This window comes from Canis lupus, chromosome 4 (genome assembly GCF_048164855.1).
Source record: "Canis lupus baileyi chromosome 4, mCanLup2.hap1, whole genome shotgun sequence".
Classification (NCBI taxonomy): Eukaryota; Metazoa; Chordata; class Mammalia; order Carnivora; family Canidae; genus Canis; species Canis lupus.
This window is the reverse complement of record NC_132841.1, coordinates 80025678-80050875: the sequence shown is the minus strand read 5'-3', so window position 1 is coordinate 80050875 and position 25198 is coordinate 80025678. Positions and strand designations below refer to the sequence as shown.

At 32.8% G+C, this 25198-nt stretch overlaps 1 protein-coding gene across 3 annotated transcripts in view; it reads right to left on the bottom strand.

Annotated features, from left to right (window-relative positions):
- The window catches only part of CDH9 (cadherin 9), a 130463-nt gene that overhangs the window by 13947 nt on the left and 91318 nt on the right, over positions 1 to 25198 (bottom strand). For 2 of the 3 annotated variants that reach the window (XM_072825016.1, XM_072825017.1), the window contains exons 3-7: positions 19590 to 19884; positions 12119 to 12238; positions 11334 to 11501; positions 9098 to 9285; positions 7910 to 8163 (exon numbers count right to left, since the gene is read on the bottom strand). In XM_072825016.1, coding sequence (XP_072681117.1) covers positions 7910 to 8163; positions 9098 to 9285; positions 11334 to 11501; positions 12119 to 12238; positions 19590 to 19884 — 1025 coding nt within the window. Of the gene's footprint in view, positions 1 to 7909; positions 8164 to 9097; positions 9286 to 11333; positions 11502 to 12118; positions 12239 to 19589; positions 19885 to 25198 lie in introns of those variants that run through there. The other variant, XM_072825018.1, reaches the window with a different exon arrangement.

Genomic DNA, 25198 nt, shown 5'->3' with positions numbered 1-25198 from the left:
ATGTTCTATTTTACTTAAATATTTACACCAAATCCTGCTTATGAATAAAACAAACCTAAAATGAACACAAAGAAAGCACAGTAAAAGAACATAACTCAACCACATCTATGTGTATTGAATGGAATTCAATTTATAATATTTGCCTGAATATATTTCTTTCCATTATTGGAAAAATCAATAGCTAGCCATTATCTGCTTATGGCTAAACAGACATTGGATTTCTTCCTACTGTTTGCATTGAAGATCAAAATAAAAAGTTAAAATCCCTTTGTGCTCATTGCTACTTGCCCTAGAGATTAGCATGAGGGTTTCTATGATTGAGGAATAGCTAACAATTCTAACATTATGCAAGTCCAGCTTTGACTCATTTGGGGCTTATGTGGGATCAGAATAAGTTTCTGACTGTCCTACTCATAGATTCTATCTTGAAAGGTACCACTTTTCACGTTAAGAATTCATGGGGGAGAACCACTTTGACAATTTAAAAATAGCTCTCTTTAACACTGCAAAGTTCCAGGTCTATATTCAGAAATTTGCTCTGGTGCAAATGATATCTTACAATTTGTCAAAGCCCAGAGATAATTTTCTATTAATCAACAGCCAATATTCTATTGTCAGTGCAGAATGGGACATGCTGGTTTACCTATTAATAATAAATACACTGGATTACCACAGCTGACCAGAAAGAGCCTGATAAACAACACAGGACAATGCTATCTCTATGTTCCAGCAGATGGCCTATTAAAGCAGCACTATTTTATTCATCTCCTTATATTTAATTTTGAGCAATAAGATAAAAAAAAAAGCCTACTGGTATAATTTTTTAAATGAACACCTTCTGCAGAAGCAGGATCTGCACAAACAGCAAATAAGTGAAAAAGAGCACAAGCGATCTGAGCCTGTGGAAGCTGAACTCTGCTTCTACCTTGTTTGCTTTTCAAATTTAATGCTTTACCTTTAAGAATCCAACACATATGAGATCCCTGTATTTTCATCTATCACAATAAAACACATAAATTAAATTACAAACACAAGAACAAATGAGTTGTGTGCAGAAATATGTCAAAGGTAGTACTCGTCTTCCTTTACTGAATTCCAGGTACATCTTCCACTAAGTCAATATAATTAGGCTGTATGTTTGCTCTTTCCTTTCCAGCTACTGCATTCCAGAAATGTATTTTCTATCTATGAACTACAAAACTTTCATTGTCCTTTAGAAAGAGAATGTGGCTATACAGTGCTTGGGCAAATAGTTCAAATCTTTTTTCCCCCAAATATTAGTGTCATGATTTTTAAATAATCATAGTCTTAAAATAAACAAACATTATTGTTTTACTCTCTATAATAAAATCAAGTTCTGGGAAGCACTGGCACATGCGTGCACACACACACACACACACATCCACTTGTTCACTCATTTCAATTTAGGGTGGACTCATGCACACAGACTAGCTTTTATTAATGCATAACTAAAAAAGCATTTCTTTCCAGCAAGTTTGTTGTGTACTTCCTTCTCATTTTGACCGCAGTAGAAAAGATCTCTTCTAAAATTTGTTTAACTTTAAATATGTTGAGCATAAAATAGGTGTGAAATGAGACAACATGTTCTTTCAGAACCTGTAAAGCTATAATCAACCCTATAACTTGGGAAATCCATGATTACTAATGAGGTGAAGCAAAGCTGACAACAGCTGCTAATTGTAATCATAATCTCATGTTGCAAGTGGCAGATGTATTTCAGAAAATATGTTTGATGAACAGATTTGCTGGTGGGTGAGAAATAGTTCCTAAGATTTCCCTGGAAAATATCTCTCCATTATGCTTATCATAGCCCATTGCTGCTCTGGGGATCAGTCATCCTTCTAAATTCTATAGCAGCAAAAATACATATTACAATATTGTCTCCTTGTTGAATTATTGCTAGTTTCTCATGCTGTTAAAAGTTTTTGTGGGGAAAAAAAAAGTTTTTGTGGGTTTTTTGCGTATATCTTTATGCAAACAAGAATCAGCCTATATTCTATATTTCATACATGGCCTTTCATGTTGACAGAGTTGGCAGTATAATTTTAGCACCATAATTTGGGATAAATTTGTTTCTTTCAGTATTTTTCTTCTCTTTGTCATAATTTATGAGATTTTATAGGTAAAAACCACTATCCATTGTTTCTTTATTCTTGAGGGCCCTATTAAACACAAATACTTTTGGGAGAACTTAAAAATTTATCAGTCACTTTTATATTCTATGAAGCAAGGTTGCAAAATTTACTATCAGTATTTGACCTAGAAATTTTACTTCTAAAATTGTACCTGAGGAAACTGCAGATAAAGGAAAGGATATATTTATATAGATTGGGTGGATTATGTATCTATATCTATTTCTATATTTGTATCTCTGTCAATCTACATCTATATCTAATCCATGTAAGGTCCAAAAAAAATTAAGATGTTTTGAGTAATTTAAACACGTATCTGAATGCAGCTCAAAAGTATTTATGGAAATGCAAAGCTAAAAGAAAAAAAAAAGAAAGAAAATGCAAAGTTACCTAATACTAAATACAGTAAGAGCATGGTATCTGTCATCCAATAAAAAATTACAGGCATGCAAAAAAAAAAAAACAAGAAAATATGACTGCTCTGAAAAAAATCTGCCAATTGAAAACAACCCAGAAACACTTCCAGAGAATGAATTATAATCTATGAAATGAAAAATACTCTAAATGGAATTAAAGCAGGTTAGATATTGGGGAAAAATTGATTAGTAAACTTAAAGATGAATATAAATGGGAACTATTTAAAATGGCTAAGACAGAAAAAAAGAACACTAAACAAATAGCATCAGTGCACTGTATTGCACTTTTTTTAAAAAGATTTATTTATTTATGATAGACATAGAGAGAGAGAGAGAGGCAGAGACAAAGGAGGAGGGGGAAGCAGGCTCCATGCCAGGAGCCTGACGTGGGACTCTATCCCAGGACTCCAGGATCGCGCCTTGGGCCAAAGGCAGGCGCCAAACCGCTGAGCCACCCAGGAATCCCCCTGTATTGCACTTTTAAGAGACCTAACATAATTATAATTAAATGTCCTTAAAGAGAATATAGGGCAATAAAAATATTAAAGAGACTGGCTGAAAATTTCCCCAAGTTTGAGGAAAGCTATAAAGTCATATATTCAGAAAGCATTACAAACATCAAGTACAAAATAAATGAAGCATATTTATAGAAAGGTACATCATAATGTGATTGCTTTCAACTAGTGACACAATTTAGAAGCATCCTAAGGAACAACTTGCAAGGTATGAAGAGAAAAATAAAGACAACATAAAATTTTTACTGTATTGGTAGAAAAAGCAACAACACATCTAAAGATGTACCTAGAGGGAAATTTATTTATCACTAAAATACACATATGAGAATAATAGTACGTCTCGAATCAATGACCTCCACTTCTGATTCAAGGACATAGACAAGAAGAGCAAATGAAACTTGATTTAAGCAGAAAAAAGGAATGAAGATCAGAGCAAAAGAAAGAAAGAAAGAAAAAACAAAAGAAAAACAATTCAAAAAAATCAATGAGACTCGTCCGTTCTTTGAGAAGATCAATCAACTAAAAAAGTCTAGTTACACTGGTCAAGAAGAAAAGACACTAGATACAAATTAACAATATCATCGGTGGCTATCACTACTAGAGTATCTAACGGACAATATAAATATTATGAACAACTTTTTTCAACTTTTATAAAATTCAAAAACTCTCTGAAAGATGAAAAAAAGAGAAAAAAAAAAAAGCCAAACAACTCATGCAAGAATTAAGAAAATCTGAAGAGCCTTACAACTATTAAGGAAATAAAATTTGTAATTATAATTCATATAAAAAAGATTATACAGTCCCTTGCTTTTAAATTCTACCAAACATTTAAGGAAAAATGTCAATTCTACGCAAACTCTTCCAAAAAATTAAAAGAGGATCTTATACTTCTGACTACATTCTATGAGACAGTTTTATCATGATACCAAATGAAAACAGACATTACATGAAAACAAAACTGTAAAATAATGTCCCAATAAAAATAGGTGCAAATTTATTTTTCAACTTTTGTAAATTGAATTTTATATAATAATTATAGCATAATGTGACTAGGTGGTATTTATCCCAATAGTGCAGAGCTTGTTCAGTACTTGAAAAATAAATTTAAAAAATCATCGCTTTACTATATGGCCATTTCAATAGACATAGAAAATACCATTTGGCAAAATCCAAACTCTATTCCTGATAAAAATGCTCAAAACAAAAGGAATAGAACAAAATTTTCCCTGCAGATGGCATAAAACTAAACGATGAAAGACTATATGATTTCATCATAATACAAGAAAGAAGTCAAGGATTTCTGCTCTTATTTCTTCTTTTTAACATTGTTTTGGAGGTTCTTGCAGTGCAATAAAGCAATAAAAAGAAATGTAAAAGATGTTTTTTTGTAGACATAAATACCTGAAAACACAGCTGAAAAATATCCCTATAAAAGCAAAGAAGAATACATTATTTTGGGTTAATAGATTCAGTATCATTATGATGTCCTCAATTCTGTTTATATTAATCTACACACAAAACAATTCAAATCAAAATTCTAACAGACTCTTTTGTAGCAGTTGACATTTGAAAATACAAAGGGCCTAGAATTACCAAGCAAATTTAGGAGAGAAAAAAAGTTAAATGACAAATAGTATTTAATTTCAAGATTTTTTATAAGAGTACAGATAATTGTGATTTTGTGAACATGGATAAATACATAACTGGAATAGAAGGGAGAGTCCAGTGTTGGATCCATATCTACGTGGACAATTGAATTTTGACAATGGTATGAAGGCCATTCAGTGACAAGAATAGTATTTGCAACTTGTGATGTTGGAAAATCAGAGTTCCATCTACCAAAAAGCCATTGATCCATACCTTACACAATATAAAAAATAACTTAAAATGAATCATAGATGTAAATATAATACTAAAAACAATAAATCTTCTAGAAGAAAACATAGAATAAGAATTTTGGGACCAGGAAGATGTTTTCAATATAAGTCACTAAAAGCTCAATCTACAAATTTAAAAGTTAATAAATTAGATTTCATCAAACTTGAAACCCTTTGCCTTTTGAAGGTCATGTTATGGGAATGTACATACAAGCCATTAAGTAGGAGAAATGATTTGTAAATCACAAGTCATAAAGGGCTTGTATCTTCTGTGTGATGTGAGTGTGTGTGTGTGTGTGTGTGTGTTGTGTATCTCCAAATTAATAATAAAGAGATAACACAGTAAAATCTAAGCAAATATTGTCTAAACACTTCATCAAAGAACAGGTATGGGTGGCACATTAAGCACATGAAAAAGTGCTCAATATCGTTGGCCCTAGGGGCAAGAAGGATACTCTTACACACTTATCAGAATGGCTACAGTTAAAAAAAAAAAAAGCTGACTGTGCCAAGTATTGGTGAGGTTGTAGAGAAATTGGATCCATCATAAATGCTGTTAAAAATGTGAAATTGTATAGCCACTTTAAAAAATACGGTAGTTTCTTAAGCATTAAACACATATCTACCTTATAGTCCAGTCATAACTCTTCTAGGTATTTACTCAAGAAAAGTGAAAACATATAAAAGTGTGTGTGTGTGTGTATACACACAAAGTGTATATATAAAAACTATAACAAATTCTGATGCACAAAGTTTGTGTACATACTTATACACAAATGTGTTTAAAGGTATCACAATATCCAAGTATTTGAAACAACTCGCAATGTCAACGGATAAGTGAACAAATAAGCAAATCGTGGTATTTCTGTCTGTTGAAATACTTTTCATCGACTGGAGAGGTAAACTATTAATGCACGTAACAACATTGAAAAATCTCAATATTAAGTAACTCACTGAGTTACTCTTAGTGAAACAAGTTAGACAAAAGAGAACAAACGCTGTATGACTGCATTTGTATGAATTCAAGAAAGCCCAACCTCATCTGATCTGTATTGACAGAAACCTGATCAGTGTTGGCCTGGAGATTGTGCGGCAGGGGGTGGGGAGGTGGTGGCGGGAGGTGGCGGATGTTAGGTAGTTGGGGAGGGAGGTATTAAAAAGGTATATGAGCAAATTTTGGGGGTAAGATATATATATGTTCATTATCTTGATTTTGATGATGTTTTAGTGGGTGTAGGAATACACAAAAGTTTATCATACAAGTTAAGTTGTACAGTTTATTGTTGGTTAGTAACCTCAATACATTTGTTATAAAGGAAGAGTAAAAAGGCTGTAATTTTCTAAGCTAACATGTCTATATTTGGAGCTTATGAAATTCCCTATTGTGGGCAATGGGAAAATGAAGGGAAACTAGACTAAATACAAGGGACAAAAGCCATATTTCGCCCTTTGCATAATTTTGTCTCTGAGGAATCTGCCTTGTGTAACTGAAATCAATCAAATTAGCCTACAAATGAGGAATATTATATTAATTATCTCTAATTAGTAAACAGGTCATTAGGAAGGCAGGATATGTTTGCTCAAGAACTGGCTGTGCATTCAGATCAACAATAGTTTGGGTCTTTAGTCTGCTAATTATCTGTACTGTGTCCTTTAAAGTCTTTGCATCTCAATTTATTCTTCTATAATTTTTTTAAGGTTTTATTATTTATTCATGAGAGAGAGAGAGAGAGAGAGAGAGAGATAGACAGGCAGAGGGAGAAGCAGGCTCCATGCAGGGAGCCCGATGCGGGACTCAATCCCAGGACTCCAGGATCACGCCCTGGGCCCAAGGCAGGCGCTAAACCGCTGAGCCACCCAGGGATCCCCTAGTCTTCTATAAAATTTGGGTGACAACAATTGTACCTGCCTAATAAAGTTGTGGTGAGGCTTAACTGAGCTAATACATATAAATCTCTTTAGACTCTCTGGTTTATAGCAATTGCTCAATAAATGGTAAAAATTATTTTACAGAAGAAAGGATAGGCAAAATGTGTGACAGTCTCATGTCATGGAGTTAGGGCCACAGTTGGACATGGCTACCCATCTTTCTCCACCCATCCTACCCATTCACTTATGTCACAACCATATTTGCATTCCCCTTAAGATCCACGTGTAGCCATCACTTAAGGTTCTGGCATATTTGAAAGCTTTGAAAGGGCTAATACAATATTCAAACTTCGGCAAAGTGTTACACCAAACTTCCAAATACCACGTTAATTTAAATACGTTGTCATTCTCAAATGCCATTACTAAGTCTCTGCTATTATTAGAATATAACTGACATACTGTGTTTTCCCCCGAATTTTGATAGATGGTGTGCCGAGTGACTATTTTAAAAGGAAAAAGCAATATTACACTGTACGGTAACACTTTAAAGAAAAAGTTGAAAAAATAATGTAAAAATGAATAAAAAGTATTTCAACATTTTCAAATTACCTCTTAATAGTATTTCTAGAACAATTTTTTTCTAACTTATTGGTTTAGATCACTTATTATTTGAACCATGATTTCTCCAAGAACGACGGTGAGATAAGATTTCACAGTCGTTAAAGGATTAAGATCGCAGACTCTGAAGCCAGATGGCCTGATTCTCAAATCCAGCTCTGCCACTCACTAATTGGCAAGTTATTTAAACGCTCCGTGCCTTAATCTTATCATCCGCAGACAGGTATAATATAATAGGACCTACCTTGTAAAGTGATGAGTCAAATGCAATGACATATTGAGATCACGTAGAAGGCGGTCCAGCTAAGGGTTTCTGCTATGGAAGTCTTATTACTATACTTGATTATACTTATTACTATACTTGATCATACATAGAACTATGTAAGGTTTTTCACACATGCTTGTAAATAGTGAGAAGACGATCATCTTTCTGCAAATGTAAAGTTTCGTGAACTACTTACTTTATTAAATTGTTCATGGCATCTGGGTCATATGCTGTAACCTGTCCAATGATGCTGCCCTCCTTCACATCTTCATCTACTTCTATCAGGTAAAAAAGTTTACTGAACACAGGAGGCTCATCGACATCTTCCACAGATATTTTGACCACGGCTGTGTCTTTGAAAGGTCCCAGGTGTAAGAATCGTGGGTCAGGGTGAGTGTTACTTGCATCCACTCTTAAAGTGTATAGCATTTTGTTTTCAAAATCTAAATTCTGAAGTTAAATAAGAAAAATTAGTATAATATACCAGGCAGGACAATGGAAGACAAGATTAAAATTTAACAACCAACTCTGTTAATGGTACCATCATTGTGGTTGAAAAATTTTCCCAATTATTCCTTTTAGGTATATCAAATATATTATAAATTATTCATAGAGGGTAACTGGGTATAATGGTATGCACATTAAAATTGATTCCCACTTAGTAATGAATTTCACATTTTGATGGTCACAGGCAAATGTATTATCTAATGGATATATAGATTATTTATTATTATTAAACTTATACAAAGTTAAAATCAAAGAAAATATAGAATAAGGTAAAGATTTCGCTAAAACTACGCATATAAGTTGCTTTCTTAAGCCCAACATTTCTAAAACTGGTAATTTTAAAAAGAATAAAAAAACATTTTTCATTAATCTGAACACTATGGAAAGCAAGATGTGAATGAAAACAAGAATCAGGAAAGCAGAACATAATCCATATTTAGCTAGATTATAGTATGTAAAGTTTCATAATTTTCTCCCACACTGCATTAAAAATCAAGAAATCCAACGTACAAACATGCAGCATCTTCAGGTTTCATCTACTTGAAGAGACTAATTTAAATGTCTTGAAATAAAGTTATGGCTGCATGCCTACCTTTTTGGCCTGAGAAGATATAAAACAAGTACTTTTGAGGCTATCGAATCCTAGTTTGTCTACTCTTAGCACAAGCAGGTAAGGATTTGTATCACTTTTTGTAAGTGTCAGTGGTGAAGATGGTTAACTTATTTGAGATGAAACCGCAACTGTACCCACTTCTGTGAAGGCTGGACAGTGTGTAAAGGATGGGGAATAATAACCCCTTGGCTTTTCTTCCCTCAACTGAAAAGCAAAAATAAACTAGAGGTGCTCAATGAAGAAATGAAGACAGCGTAAAGAAACCTGTTTGACAGTTATAATCCCTTCCTGTGTATTCTTGTCAGTGATGACATCAAACATGTCTGCTCCATCTCCTTCAGCAATGCTGTATTCCATCTCAGCATTTTCCCCCACATCGGGGTCATTGGCTTTTATCCTTCCAAGATGGGTTCCAAGAGGTACAGACTCGGGAGAATGAAATTGATACGTACCTGAAAATTAAATCAGAGCTGTTTTGACAATTCATCTTTAGATAACAATCTTTCGCTTCCTCTGCCTTTGTTACTTCAATAAATCAATTTTAAATTGGGAGAGTTTTTCATCATATTGGATTGTAATTGGAAGCTGCCAAAAATTATAGATTTATTAAGTTGGAAAAATAATTTATAAAGGCAGAACACTCTCATTTTGGAATTATAAATTCCAGGAAGATTAATCGAATGTTCCAAGGTTATTTAGATAATAGATGGTAGACATGATATTAGAATCTAGAACTTTTACTCAGGAGGGCAAGAAAGGTGATTATTTACTGCGTGTCTGGAGCTTTCAATAATGTCATTATACATTTTTACCTATTTTAAATTATTTCAAAGATATGGATTTATTCTTATATCCTAAGTCAGAGATAGAAAAATAAATCCATACACAGGAACTTTCTCTTCCTTCCCTTCTTTCTTTTCTTTCTTCCCTCCTTGCTTGCTAATTAACGCCTGTAAGTGGAATATGAATGTTTCTATTTCCTACAGTTCCAGCCAGTCATTATATTGCATTGTGCTCCCCTTGAAAGGATTTCAGTTTGTGACTATTCAAGAGACAATAGGAAAAAGTTACAACAAGTTAATGAAAGTTAGGAGTGTTTTTAAACATTTAATATGTGCTGAACTCTGTTTAAGGCCAAAGGCCCTCTATATTATTAATTAATTTAATTCTAACATTAGTCTTCATAAGACTAAGGTAGGTACATGATCTTCAGGGACAGGGCTCAAGGAAATCATCCTATAAAATTGAGAAATGCAGGGTGCATAAGTCTCTCTGACTTCAAAGTCTATATATTCTTTCCAATTTGCTTGGTGATTATGAAGGACTTCTATATCCAGCTGCCTGGATTGGGATTCTCATCACTGTGCAAGTTAAATTCTCTAACCCTTGATTTCTACATTATAAGAATAAGGTGATAATGACAGGAATTAACTCATAGTTTTGTTTTGTTTTTAATGAGAATTACATGAAACTATGTCTTTAATATGTTTTCTCCGTGACTAGTTCTTAAACATTTTTATTACTGTTATAATAGTTAAAAACTTTTTAGCTAAGACTATAATAGATCATGGAATTAAAGAGTGGCAGATCATTTGAGAATTCAAGTCATACTCTTTCAGTTTATATTTAAGGAAACTGAATGCAAAGTTTAGATTTATGCTAATTAGGCTTGTTATTCATATTCTCAGCAAACTTTTTAAAAACATTTATCAGATGCATCTGTCAACCACCCAAAATTGAATCATCAAATATTTTAAATTTGACTAGTTTGGCAAATGCTCTATGTATTGGATTCAATATCATAAATTTAATTTTGAGACCTCTTAATTGAACATTTCAAAATAGGGCCCTTTATATATTTATTCACTGCAAAAAGGAAACATTTGCAGCAAAGGATTGGAATCCATTTTTGTAGTAACTCATGGCATGCAAAACATCCATCGTTTAACATACAGGCCTAAGATGGGGATGACTACAAGGTTAGTGAGTGATTTAATCTTTACCAGGAGGTAACAGATACTAGCAAACTTTAACACATCTCAGATGCCATCAGAACTAAGATATACTATAACTCTACAGGCCATTAGGAAAAACAAATGCTATCAGTGAAACCCAACTTGCACGGATTTTGATACAGTATCTGATTTCAGAGACTTCAAAACATCGAGTGTGTTTTAGAACCAGTTAAATAAGAGAGTCTTATTCTTAGATACAGACCAGATAACTAAGGTCAGACAAGTGACAGACATGGATTTGAAACCAGGCAGTCAGAATTGAGAGTCCACACCGTGAACCATGAAAGAGAGAAGAAAAAGAGTGAGATGATCATAGCAAATATTGGGAAATCAATTTGTGGAAATTGTGATGTTTGTCGGGGCGACAGGCTGTGGATTTGCTTTTATTCATAAACTAATAGTGAAAATATTAGTACAAATATTAGCCTCTGTTTGTTGTGTGTTGGAGGAGGCTTTGGACATGAGGTAAATAAAATCTTCCTTACTCTGGGGAAATCGAGGAGGATTGTTGTTGACATCCGTCAGAGTGATGTTTACTGTGGTGGTTCCAGAAAGGCCTCCCATCTGGCCGCCCATGTCTTTGGCTTGTATAACCACTTGGTACTGCTCTCTATTTTCTCTGCTCATGTCTGGTAGTGCAGTTTTTATTATGCCTTTTAGAAAAAGTAGACAAATATTTTACAATTTAATCACTGAGTTTTAAGATTAACCTATGCAAGATCTATTTTACAGAAGTTCATCATAACAAACAGATAAAAAGTTGGTGAACCTAAACATTTAGTGTTTAGTTTAATGATCCATAAACATTAAATTGTAATGGACAGAACAGAAAGAATTTTTCCACTGGCTATTGTACAGGGGACGAGTTTTGCTAAATCAATTTAATTATTAAAAAAATTAATTATCTTCTTGATTAAAAAAAACATTAACTTCATTCAAAAATCTTCAGATTAACAAGCTTACTTGATTTCGATGATTGCCACATTCTTTAGGTTTTGAGTATTTCCTGACACGTGAAGTGCTAAATCTCTGAAATTTTGTATTCTGTGTCATAAATTTAGACTCAATAAGTAATAGTCCCAAAAGATAACAACAGTTCAAGTAATCTATTTAAATACTATGCAATTTGCTTTTATTTCCATGGAATAACTATAGAGGACAAGTGGAACCTTGATGCTGGATAGCTGTTAAAATATAGAAAAATCTATATTTGTGCATTCAGATGTATTACATCTTGAGAAAGAGAGCAGCAAGTCTTAAATGTTATTACCTGATTCTGGATCCACTGAAAAATAGGGCTGTCCTTGCAATATGCTGTAGACCACTTTGGCACTGTTTCCGTAGTTGGCGTCATCTGCATCTGTCGCAGTCACTTGTATAACAGATGTACCTACACGAGTCCCCACCCAAACACAGATGCTTAAATACTTCTAACTTTGAAAACTTTCTGAAAAATTACTGCTGTTCATGTGGTGTGTTAGACAACGGTATATGTTTAAAGAAATTTGTTTAAATGACACTGCTTCAAAAAAAATGGACACCCCTTTTCTTTTTCATTCTTTTTTTTTAATTTAAACATACTTCAATTTTATGGTTTGAGCTATCTGAAAAAAAAAGTGAGCAACTTGTTTTATCACAAAAATTAACATACCGAGACAAATACACTGCCCTTTTATTTGATCAAAAATATTGTAAAGAACAATTTTTCTCTGGATACAGTGCACATGCAATTTTCAATTAATGTGTTTATTGCTAACTGGGAATGTGTATCCAAAGATAAAACCAGTATTGGTAACACCTGGGCTGCTTTTTTTTTACTCTGGTAGATTAGTTGTACATTGTAAATAGAATAAAAAAAAAAAAAACAGGTGGACCCTGTTTTTATAAAAAACAAAAACATAAAATTGACCTGTAATGTTGTATCTGGGTGAGATATAAATGATTATTAAGCATCAATGTCTCCTTTTAAATCGTAGTTAACAAAATCACATGATTATTGCTATGCCTCCTATTATTTGCTGCACATAATTAACCAGTAAATATTTCCCCACAAAGTTGAGAAAGTATATAGTTCTGTCACATGCAATACTGAATTATACACGACTCTCGGTTTAATTTTATTTTATAAGACTTGAACCATTTTCTTTTTATTTTATCACAAATTATGATCTTTAAAAGATAAATAGATTTTAAAGTTGCAAATTTCAGGAGCTTAGCATCATGAAATATCTTAGTGGGCTTTTCTGATATTTCACTAATCACTCTAAAGATTCAAAGCATGGTTGTAAAACTACTATTAACTAACACCTACTATGGATCCCTTGGGCAACATGAGTTGGTATGACGTTTTCTAGTACACTACATATGATTTTCCAAAATTTACTTCTGCTTCTTACATAAAGTTTAAAATTACTTAGGACAGCACAAGGTCCATCTGGGCCCTGTCACCTACTTTAACACCCCAAGTAGGTTACATCCTCAGAACTTGTCTCATAGACTTGTAGTGAAAGTTCTTCAAAATTTGCATGTATATGCTTATGCAAATTCTAAAAATTAATTAATTGTACACTCCGATTAGATTAACAGCTCATTTCCTATCAATGTATCTGAATACTAAAGCATGAATTTAGCAGCATGCTTCTTTGTTTTTTCAAAATTAAATAAGAGAAGTTGAGCTCTCCCTCTTGAGGCCACAGAATGGGTAGTCCTGTGAGAGGTCACCCTGTGACTCACTAGGAGGATCCCAGGTTTTCTCCTTTGTCATTTAAAAACACCCACTCACGTCCCAGCCAGACCAATGCAGAGAAAATAAAGTGCTCTCCACCTCCCCACAATAATGTTTAGAAGTTCAACTAAAATGGTTTTCTGATTTATACTGAATTTTTTATGCAAACCTATGTGAACATATATTAGTTAGAATAAGAATTATTTTCATACTTGAGGGTTATTTGAAATATGAATTATTCAGTGTAATCAATATGCTAAATGCAAGTAGTTAATTCATCAATTCCATGACATGTATTTTGCTATGTTTTCATTTTTCTTTTACTGTGGGTGTCATTTCATAGTGAAAAGAGGTAAAAATACTCTTCCTTACCTTTTGACATTTTTAATAATATATTTTGTCGTTAAATTTGTTTTCTGTTGTTTGCTTTTTATTGTGGGTATGTGATCTTTGAACATATTCAAAACACTTGACCCAAAAAAGGCAAATAGTTTAATCTAAAGAATAAAAAATCAATCTTGTAATGTGACTAAAATGTTATAAGCACTCATATAAAGTACTATCCCTTTTCTTAGAATCGTGGTAATGATTAGGAATGCTTTTTAACACTGATGAACACTGACAGCATATTATTATGACATTTATAAGAGTAGAATGAAAACTACTGTGTTGAACTTAAGGGAATGGATAGTTGTATTTTTTTAATAAATGTAATGATTTATTGCACAGTTAATTTTATTTAGTAATAAAATTAGAAAGTAGTTTCTGGGCAGCCTGGGTGGCTCAGTGGTTTAGCGCTGCCTTCAGCCCAGGGCCTGATCCTGGGGACCCGGGATCGAGTCTCACGTCAGGCTCCCTGCATGGGGCCTGCTTCTCTCTCTAGCTGTGTCTCTGCCTTTCTCTCTCTCTCTCTCTGTGTGTGTGTCTCTCATGAATAAATAAATAAAATCTTTTAAAAAAATTAGAAAGTAGTTTCTATGTTTATTGTACTTATTTTATAATTATGTGTTCATAAAGATGGATTAAAAGATTTTGATTTTTATATCCCTGAGAATTTTCTGAAATAATTTATAATTTTCATTTGTTCTCACATACTTTGAAATAAATATTTTACTTCTGTATTAAACAAAGATTGAAAAATTAAATTTAGTGAAGTCTGAATGATAAATTTATCATATTTATTATTTGTAGACTTTGTCCCTTTGTCCTGTGTGATGTAAACTCTCCAAAGGCGGGGGCTAAGTCTGGTTTTATTCAACATTTTATCTTTGAAGCCCAGCAGAGTTCTAGCAGAAAGTCATAATGGGAATGAACATTTACAGAATGCTTAAGATAGGCTTGGCAAATAGCCCTTAATTTATATGATTATTCTTGTGATAAGCATAAGATGAAGGCCTTGAGACATGGAGAGGTTGGTCATGGCCACACATCTAGTAGGTGAGAGAGATGGAATTCAACTGAGCCCGTCTGAGGAAAGAAGCACCATTCTCAACACTTCAATCCATGGCTCGTCAGGGCATCATGGCTTTTATGAAACACATTATTGAATCCACAGGCAGTGAACCAAGAAAAGGCTTGGAATGAGTCATAAATGATTCCTTGGGTGAGTTAAATGTGTGATCTGTGAAAACTACAGAAGAATTTCTTCTTGAGGAGATAGATGGTATGGGAGGGGAACTGGATAAGTTTTTGAGAGACCAGTTGGGGGAAATACCCAGTCCAGGAGAAGGTATGCATCAAACCCTACAAATACACACAGTGGGATTTTGCCTGGATGAAGATGAATGCATGCAAATATAGATAGGAGACAGATAATCTTTAATCAAAGTATAATGATCACAAAAAATGCAAAAAAATAAAAATTGGGATCTGCCATAAAATCACTGCATTCCATTTTCCTTCATTATATATCCTTATACATTATCCAGATGATGTGTTCTGATGAAAAGATGCTAATGCACTTCAGATTTCAACAATTGGAGTCATTTGATTTTAACTTTTGAAAGGGAGAGAAGTGTGTGATTCTGAGAAACACTGTGGAATATGGCATATGGTTTTGACAGAAAGAATCAGAGGCAGGGGGCTAAAGCAAGGAAAGGAGTTGGTGAGAGAGAAAAAGAAGAGACAATTAGGGCAAAAATAAACTGAAAAAGGTGACAGTATGGAGGAGAGCACTGAAGGATATTATTGAGGAGAAGGGTAGGATACTAATAAAGAAATTTCATTTTATTTTATGACTCTATTTACCTCCAAAGTCAATAATAGTAGTTCTTTCTTTTTCTTTTTCTTTTTCTTTTTTTAAGCTCTGGTTTAAGTAAAAATCACTAATATAATGAAACTAATATTAGAATTAAATAATTTATAAAAGCAGTCTATTATTATTTATTATTTATTATTATTTATTTTTTGTCTATGTATGGGCTTTAACTCTTAGTATAGAGATTACACACAGCCTGAAAAAGTTCTTAAGTATCATCCTTTAGTATTTCTTTGCAATTGATTATTTGTATAGGTAAAAATAGAGACAATCACATCTACAAAATTATTCTGAGTTAATATTAATTTTCCCTTAATTACAACAAAAGACAATATAATTTCAAAATATAAAAAGCATTAACTATTAATTTATATATTAATAGATCTAAAATCTTAAGGTACATTGCAGTCCTTCCCCTTCCTCTTATTTGGATTTAACTTTGTTGAGAAGGGCATTTGAATTAAAGAATAAAATAAGAAAAATGCTACTTTTGAAAAGTTACTAAGAATGTAACAAAATTAGAAGTTTTTCAAATTATGTTTTGCATAATAAGCATAACTATCTTACAGTGGGGGAAATACTAAGGCATTAAAATTATACAGCTTTCTCTGCTTTTATTTTTTTTTTTCTTTTTGCAAATAGTATAGTAACAAATTGTGTGTTTGGGGGCTCACTCTTTGGGGCTTTTTTTACTTATTTATTAGAAAAGGTATAATGTGGTGTCTTCTGTGTGTGTGTGTGTGTGTGTATAATATCTACATTTATATTTAAAAAATAGTCACACATATATTAAAGTCTATCTGTGGGCCAAATATGAAGAAATTAATGCAGTGATATCAAGCTTAGTATTAATAATAAATATCACCATAAATAAGATAAAGATTTACCTGTAGTGTAATTTTTTTAAAGATTTTATTTATTTATTTATTTATTTATTTATTTATTTATTTATGAAAGAGAGAGAGAGAAAAAAAAATCATGAGCCGACTCCGAGCTAAATGCAGAGCCAGTCACAGGGCTGCATCCTAGGACCCTGAGGTTCTGACCTGGGCCACAACCAAGAGTCAACACTTAACAAACTAGGCTCCCCAGGTGTCCCAAGATGTAACTGTAGTTTTAAAATCTTCTTATATTAATATGAAAAGCTACAACCAGAGAAATATAGCTACCTGCTATATGGTGGTTGTTGTGGTTTGTTTGTTTGTTATCAGTTTTGTTGGAATTGTAGGCACAGAGGCAATGCAATTGATAATGATTTGAATTTTTAATTAGGTTCTGCTATAATCAGAAATTGTACTGCCCACAATTTAAAATATATATAAATGAAATATAGATTGTCTTACAGGGAAGGGCTTTTTTGACAACATAATCTGCAAGCTTTCTTCCATGTATAAACTTATATATTCTGTATTTTATTATGGGTATTAAACAAGTGAAGTATTTTTTTAATAAAATATTCAAGTGCTTATTCTAGACCTGCTCTTATTATATACTTAATAAATATTAATAAAACAGTGATATAGAATATATTTGAATTAGGTAGTTGGGGGTGCCTGAGTGGCTCAGTGGTTGAGCATCTGCCTTTGGCTCAGGTCATGATCCCAGGGTCCTGGGATTGAGTCCCACATCGGGCTCCCTGCTCAGCAGAAGAGTCTGCTTCTCTCTCTCCTTCTGCCCCTACTCACGTGCTCTCCCTCTCACTCACTCTATCTCTCAAAAGGAAAAAAAAAAGAAATTAGGTAGACAATAGGAATACACAGAGTAGAGAGATAATATTCCATTAAACAGCACAAAATAATATGGGGAAAATATAGGTTAGTTGAGTTTCAATATCAGTAGTCTCTGATAGATAAATATTCTGGTTTTTAAAATGAGGTAATTTGAAAATTTTTAGAGTTATTCAAATATAAATCAGTTATTATCAAAATGTGTCATATTCAAATATCTGTTGTCCAAATTACACACTTTATTCCTGTAGATCAAACTATTTCCAGAAGGATAAATGAATTTTTTTTTATTATTAAGTGTCAAAATATCTGGAAAAATAGGGGCACCTGAGTGGCTTAGTCAGTTAAGCATCTGACTCTTGGTTTTGGCTCAGGTCATGATCTCAGAGTTGTGAGATCAAGCCCAACCCCAGTGCAGGGTCTGCTTAGGGTTCTTTCCATCATCTTCTCCTTCCCCCTCTGCCTCTCCCCCTGCTCACACTCTCTCTCCTCCTCTCTCTCCAATAAATAAGTAAATAATTTATTTTTTTTATCTGGCAAAATAACATACATGCAGGATAAACAGTAATATTTTATAAAGGTTAAAGTGTGTTACCCAAAAAACCAAACTACTTTTTTTTTTTCAAAACTACTTTAGAATACTCATTAATAGGAAGTTGAAATGGAGAGCATAATTTTAGATGTATCTTTAACTCAATAATACGCCCATAGGAGATCATGATGTTTATCTACATTAGCCCGCTAGTCATCATATATGGACCAATCAAGTACTTTCCACGAGACTACACTGGGCCAGCAGATATTTTAAAATGTTAAAGAAAACACAACCATTCATATTTCATCCTAGGCTTTCTGGTTTCATAGCACTCCTGTCTAATTTGCTAACCTCCTTTCATATCATTGGAATGGATACCTGAAAAGGCAGTAGAACTGCACTTTTCTCAGAGGGATGAGATTTCAATTGAGGTGAGAAGAAATAACTTCTTTACAAACCTTGGTTCTTCTGGCTAGATGACACACATAGTTAAGAAACATTTTATATCATTCAGTCGGTAAAGATGGATAGAAGTTTGTTTTTCCTTGGAAAGAAATCGTTTTAGACTGAAGCATGTATTGATTATAAGAATTTCAAAGTTAATCACCGAAAAGTGACTTTGAAATAATACTCAACTAATTTAGTATGAAACTTTGAAAATTAGTTGTATATTTTAGATATTACAGTAAGTTTATATCACTTTTTTAAAATATGTTTTATTTAATAATAGGTCTTATCTCATTAACAAATCTTAACTTACACATACAGATAAAAAATTGCATTATAACAGATGGTATTTAAAATTGTGAGCAGCCTTAAAAGTGAAACAATTATTTTCTGTTTGCATAATAAACTATTATTCGGGAGTGAAACACAGCTAAAATAGCATTAAAAGACTTGGAATATTGTTATTATGGTACCAGGTTATTTGATCTTATTTCAGTTGCTTAATCTTTCAGAATCCTGGGTTTCTAATTAACAGAATGAGGATTTAAAGTTCTATTTCCCATGCCTCCACGTGAAGTTGTTTCAGTGATCAAATGAGATGATCAAAAGAAATTTGTCAAATGCAAGCATTAGTTGTTATGCAAAATAATGCAAACAAAACTGTCCAAAACTGTGCAAAACTGCTGACACTCTCTGATATGTCTTTTCTGTTTCAGGCGAAAATACATTCAGCTTGACTGCCATTTGAATAGCGGTTGAGTAGAGGTGAAGATGTTGATTGAAATGCAATGGAATAACTGTTCTCAGTAATCATATTTTTAGATCACATACTTAGATATCATTTTAAGTATAAGTTACAACATAGTAGGATTCATTAAAATATATAAAATTGAAAATAATTAGAAGTGAGATAGTTAAGACTAAATAGTAGTTTTCAGTTATAGTTCTTATCTTGAAAGGGGCCACATATGGTAACTGTATGCCCGTAATAATTATCTTAGCAAGCAAACAAATAAAAATGTTAGTTTACATGGATTAGCATATACCTACCGACTCCAGACATTTCAGGAACACTGGCAGTGTATAAGTCTTTTGTGAATTTTGGTTCATTGTCATTGATATCATGGATTTTAATAATAAATTCAGATTCAGGTTCCACCTGCCGCCCGGTCTTTCTGTCTATAGCCTTGGCACGAAGAATGTATAGGGATTTTTCTTCTCTGTCTAATTTCTTTGCAGCATGAATATCTCCTGTATTTTCATCTATAACGAATAGACTGCCAGCTCCATCTCCTGTTAATATGTATTTTAAATTTCCATCTCCTTTATCTTGGTCAGTGTGAAGCTTCAGAAAGGCAAAAAAGAGAAGTTCTATAAATACATGCATTGCTATTACAGAAAAAAAATAATTTTGGCACATATCAATTCGTCTCCACATAACATCACGGAAACAATGGTTATAACAGCTATCTTAATTTTCACTGTAAGAATACTAAACATTTCAGCTTTATCATTCTCCAAAACTTTAAATAATTATATTTACATATAAGGGACTATATTTAAAGTAAGATAAAAATGAATATATTTTTTGAAACACAGTTTTGAATGATTCAAAGATTTAAACCTGTAGCACATTAACAAATAAAAAAAAGATCAATAAATCTAATTTGGGTGTAAAATATTGACATACTCCTGATTACATTTTAATATCATTCAACTCAAAGAGATGATATAAGACATTTTGAACTTTTGATGATAAGTTTATGATATATTCCATAATTATAAACTGATTTTACATCCCTTCAGTATGATATTGTTTGTATATTCAGAGGCTCTGTCTTCAGAGAGACCAAACAGAGAGAGAGAATTTTAATTTTAGTTTTAACTTCAAAAATTCTTCTCTATATGACTTTGGGAAAGTACACTCTCAACCATGATGTTCTCTCTCTCTCTCTCTCTCTTTTGAGATTGACATATTTTCTGGGCTTATATAAAATCCAAGTGATATAAAAAAACATAAGGCTTTTCCATTGGTCATATAAATATTTTTTCATAAGTTGCCTTTCTTCTTTTGATATATAACCATCTTAAAAATAAACTACTTAATGTATGAGGCTGTCCAAGGAGTATAAAACAAACAAATAGATCATCTATTCATAGAAATGTAACAATTGGAAAAAATCTTAACATTTTTTTCAATCCAACACTATTCTGAAACTTGAGCCTTAACTAGCCTATTCCTCCCATGTTGTCTTCCGCATATACTCCCATTACATCCTGGCTCCACCTATTTTTTTGGTGTCCCCTTCCAGCTTTGAATTATTTGACTATTTAAATAATGTTTCTATTTTTTATGTTAGCCAAAATAACAAAGTTGGGATTCATATTTTATTCCTCTTTACTTTTAATCCCAATGCTAAACTAATCATATACAGTCTTTTCTTCTCTGAAATCTCTTCACTCATCCATATGTCTCCATCTCTATGGCTATCACCCTGGTTTTGTCCTCCATCAGAACTTTTCTGGACCACTGTAGTAATTTCCTAACTGACCTCTGTCTCCCCTATCGCTCTACTCCAAACAATTTTCCATTCTATAGAAAGTGATTTTTCTATATCAAAAGTATGGTCATGTTATTTCTTAGCTTAAAGATCTTCAGCAAGGTACAGTGCAACAGAAACATGAATATAAATTCTTACAATTGGGTTAGTCTCATGCAAATTTGTGTTACATTGAGCAAATTATGTGTGTGTTTAATCTAAAGCTATTCTATTAAAAGGAAATAGTATTCTTTTAAAAATAGTCTTTATTTTTATTATTGTTCTAATTGTTTGGACTCTATCACTTTACTTATGCATTTTCTGTAATCTCGTCCTTGTCTCCAGATATATCTCTGTCACCTTTACCCACTTTATTATCATTCTGTACAGACCGATAGTATTGTTTTGCCTTGTTCTATTTTCTTCATTTCCAGAGGGCCTGTTCTAATTTCATATTTCATGTTTGTGTATTTTTCTCTTACCCTTTAACATCCTTCCCTTCTCTGCATTGTATCTTAACTAAATATTTATCATAACTCATTTAAAATAAGGATGATTTCTCTGAGTCTCTAGATTAGAATGGATATGCCAGTTATGTAATTAAAAAGCACATTTCAGTGCCCTATCATGATATTCATCACATTTGGTGAAATTGTTTACTGAGCTCACTAAGATGTAATCTAAAAGAGAAAGCTTTATTTTTCTTTTAAATTGCTAGGATTTCATTGAAGATGACATAAAAATAGAAAGACATTCCATGATCATGGATTAGAAGAACAAATTCTGTTAACATGACTATACTACCCAAAGCAATCTACACATCTAATGTTATCAAAATACCAACAACATTTTTCACAGACCTTAAGCAAACAATTCTAAACTCTGTATAGAACCACAGAAGACCCCAAATAGCTGAAGCACCCTGGAAAAGAAAAGGAGAGCTGGAGGCATCACAATTCCAGACTTCAAGCTTTATTTATTACAAAGCTGTAGTAGTCAGAATGGTATGGTACTGGCACAAAAATAAACACATAGATCAATGGAAGAGAATAGAAAAACCAGAAATGAACCCACAACTACATGGTCCAATTAATCTTCAACTAAGTGGTAAAAGATATTCAATGGGAAAAGAGTCTCCAAAAAATGGTGTTGAGATAATTGGACAACAATATGCAAAAGAATTACACTGGACCACTTTCTTAGACAAAACTAAATTTGAAATGGGTGAAAACTCTAAAACCATAAAAATCTTAGAGGAGGTCACAGACAGTAACTCTTATGACACTGGCCAAAGGAACTTATTTGCTAAATAGATCTCCTGAGGCAAGGGAAACAAAAGTAAAAGTAAACTATTGGGACTTCATCAAACTAAAAAGCTTCTGCACAGTGAAGGAAAGAATAAAACTAAAAGGCAACCTTTGGAATGGGAGAAAAGATATTTGCAAATGTCATATCTGATAAAGGGTTAATATCAAAAATACATAAAGAACTTATAAAACTCAACACCCCAAAACCAAATAATCCAATTTGAAAATAGGCAGAAGACATGAATAGACATTTTCCAAAAGATGACATCCAGATGGCTAATAGACACATGAAAAGATGCTTAACCTCACTCACCATCAGGGAAATACAAAGTGACAGTGAAATATCACCTCACACCTGTCAGAATGGATAAAATCAACAACAGGAAACAACAGGTGTTGGGGAGGATGTGAAGAAAGGGGAAAACTCTCGCACTGTTGATGACAATGTAAAGTGGCACAGCCACTGTGGAAAACAGTATGGAGGTCCCTCAAAAAGTTAAAAATAAAACTAACTATGATCTGCCAATTCCACTACTAGGTATTTACCCAAAGGATACAAAAATACTGATTTGAAGGGGCACATGCACCCCAATGTTTATAGCAGTGTCATCACCAATACCAAAATTATGGGAGGAACCTAAAGTCCATTGACTGCTGAATGGATACAGATGATGTGGGGTGTGTGTACATGTGCGCACATGTGTGTGTGATGGAATATTATTCAGCCACAAAAAAAGAATGAAATCTTGTCATTTGCAACAATGTGGGATGGAGCTAAGGAGTATTTATGCTAAGCAGTATAAGTCAGCCTGACTCATATGTGGAATTTAAGGAATAAAACAAAAGAATACAGTGGGGCGGGGGGGGGGGGAGAGGAAAGCCAAGAAACAGACTCTTTAACTATAAAGAACTAATTGATGGTCACCAGAGGGGAGGATAGGGTAAAATAGGTGGTGAGTATTAAGGAGGGTGTTTGTTGTGATAAGCATCTGGTGCTGTATGTAAATGTTGAATTGATAAGTTTTAAACCTGAAACTAATTTTAAACTATATGTCAACTAACTAGAATTTAAATAAAAACTTGGGAAAAAAAAAGTCAATAGAAATTTTACATACATACACATAACAAAATTATTTTTAATTTTCTCTATATCCTTCCTCATCAGTTTTCCATGTATTTAGCATAATTATAATATGCTTTAAAAAGCCAGTTATTTTATTAGCAAAATGAATGTATTTGGGAATAGCAGAAGAACTCTAATTCAGGGCAAACAAACTATGGCAAGCCATAGGCACATCTGAGGAGACAAAGGGAAAGTTAGCTTTTATTAAGTTTGAGGGGGAAAATGGAGGAAATTTGTTTTAAACCAAAGTTCATTGAGGAAGAGCAAGACTTTGAGATGTGGCAGTTTCTCATTGGCTGCAAGTGGTGAAGAGTGTGTTGTTGCTGGAGCCGGAAGAGATCTTCCTTCTCCCTGCAGGTTATATAGGCGCAACCAGTGGTATGTGTGGGAGGTATGTTTTTATATTTTACTGAGATGCAAATTCCTATGGAAACCATTCACTTTTCAAGCTTTCTCTCCTTATTTAAAGTATTTTGAAGTCTAGAAGAATATTTAGCCAATATGGTAACCATAATCACTACACTTTTCTCTGAATGATTTTTATATTTGATTTTAAAAATTTCAAGGAAAATTCAAAATTAAAATTTTGCCACTGGGATTGAATATGAGGTCCAGAGAGAAATTAAAATAGTTACAGATTTTCAGAATAAATACATTATGTGAATATATTGGATTTTACAAGATTTTCAAAATAAGCTTATTGTCTGAAAATACTGAATTTTAATTGAAAAATAAAATATTTGCAACAAAATATTATTTTAGTCATTCATATATTGAAATCATTATAATTTAGATTTATAACTTTGTCCTACCTATTCTAATTCCTGCCATGATATTTTATATACACGCTTTATTCTGGTCATTTAAAATGCCATATTAAAAGAATTATCTTACATAAAAATACATATTTTAAAGCAGTGTCTTTAAATCCACAATTTCATTTGAAAGAATAAAAACTCACAATACTTATTTTCTGGTGCAAGCTAAGGGAAAAAATACTATCTTAAAATATTGGATTTTTTTTTTATCATATATACTATTAATTTTAAATTATACATTTAGAGTTGATAGAAATCAATAGTAAAACCTATTATACTATAACCTAAATATAAATAACAAACATGAATCCAAAACTCAACAATTTCATAGGATCGATGAAAACAAAATAAAGTAGAAATCTTATGAATATTGTTCATCTATTATAGAACAAAGGCCACATAAAATTCCTGAAGAAATATGAGAAACCAAATATAGTTATTTTCTTTAGATCTCAATGTACCAAGTAGTCTTTCCTCCCTGGAAGTAGCTTACTTGCCTCTCTTCTAAATTTGAATAAAACCCTGGTAGCACAATAAAACCTAGATAGAGTTTTGAAATGCTATTATTTTTCAACAGATCATTTTTGTATGGTATCAACTGTATCATAGTTTTGCCAGCTACATTTATTTATTTTTTTAATTTATTCATGAGAGACATGATGAGGAACTCCTTCCCAGGACCCTGGGATCACAACCTGAGCCAAAAGCAGACGCTCAACCACTGAGCCACCCGGTGGGGCCCCTGTTTATTTGTTTTTAAGAAATTTGAAAAAAGTAAATATGTATATGCAAAATAAGCTAAAAATTTTAAATTATGTCTGTTTAAGACATACATACCCACACTGAAAGGGTCCAGAGGATAAACCTTTCA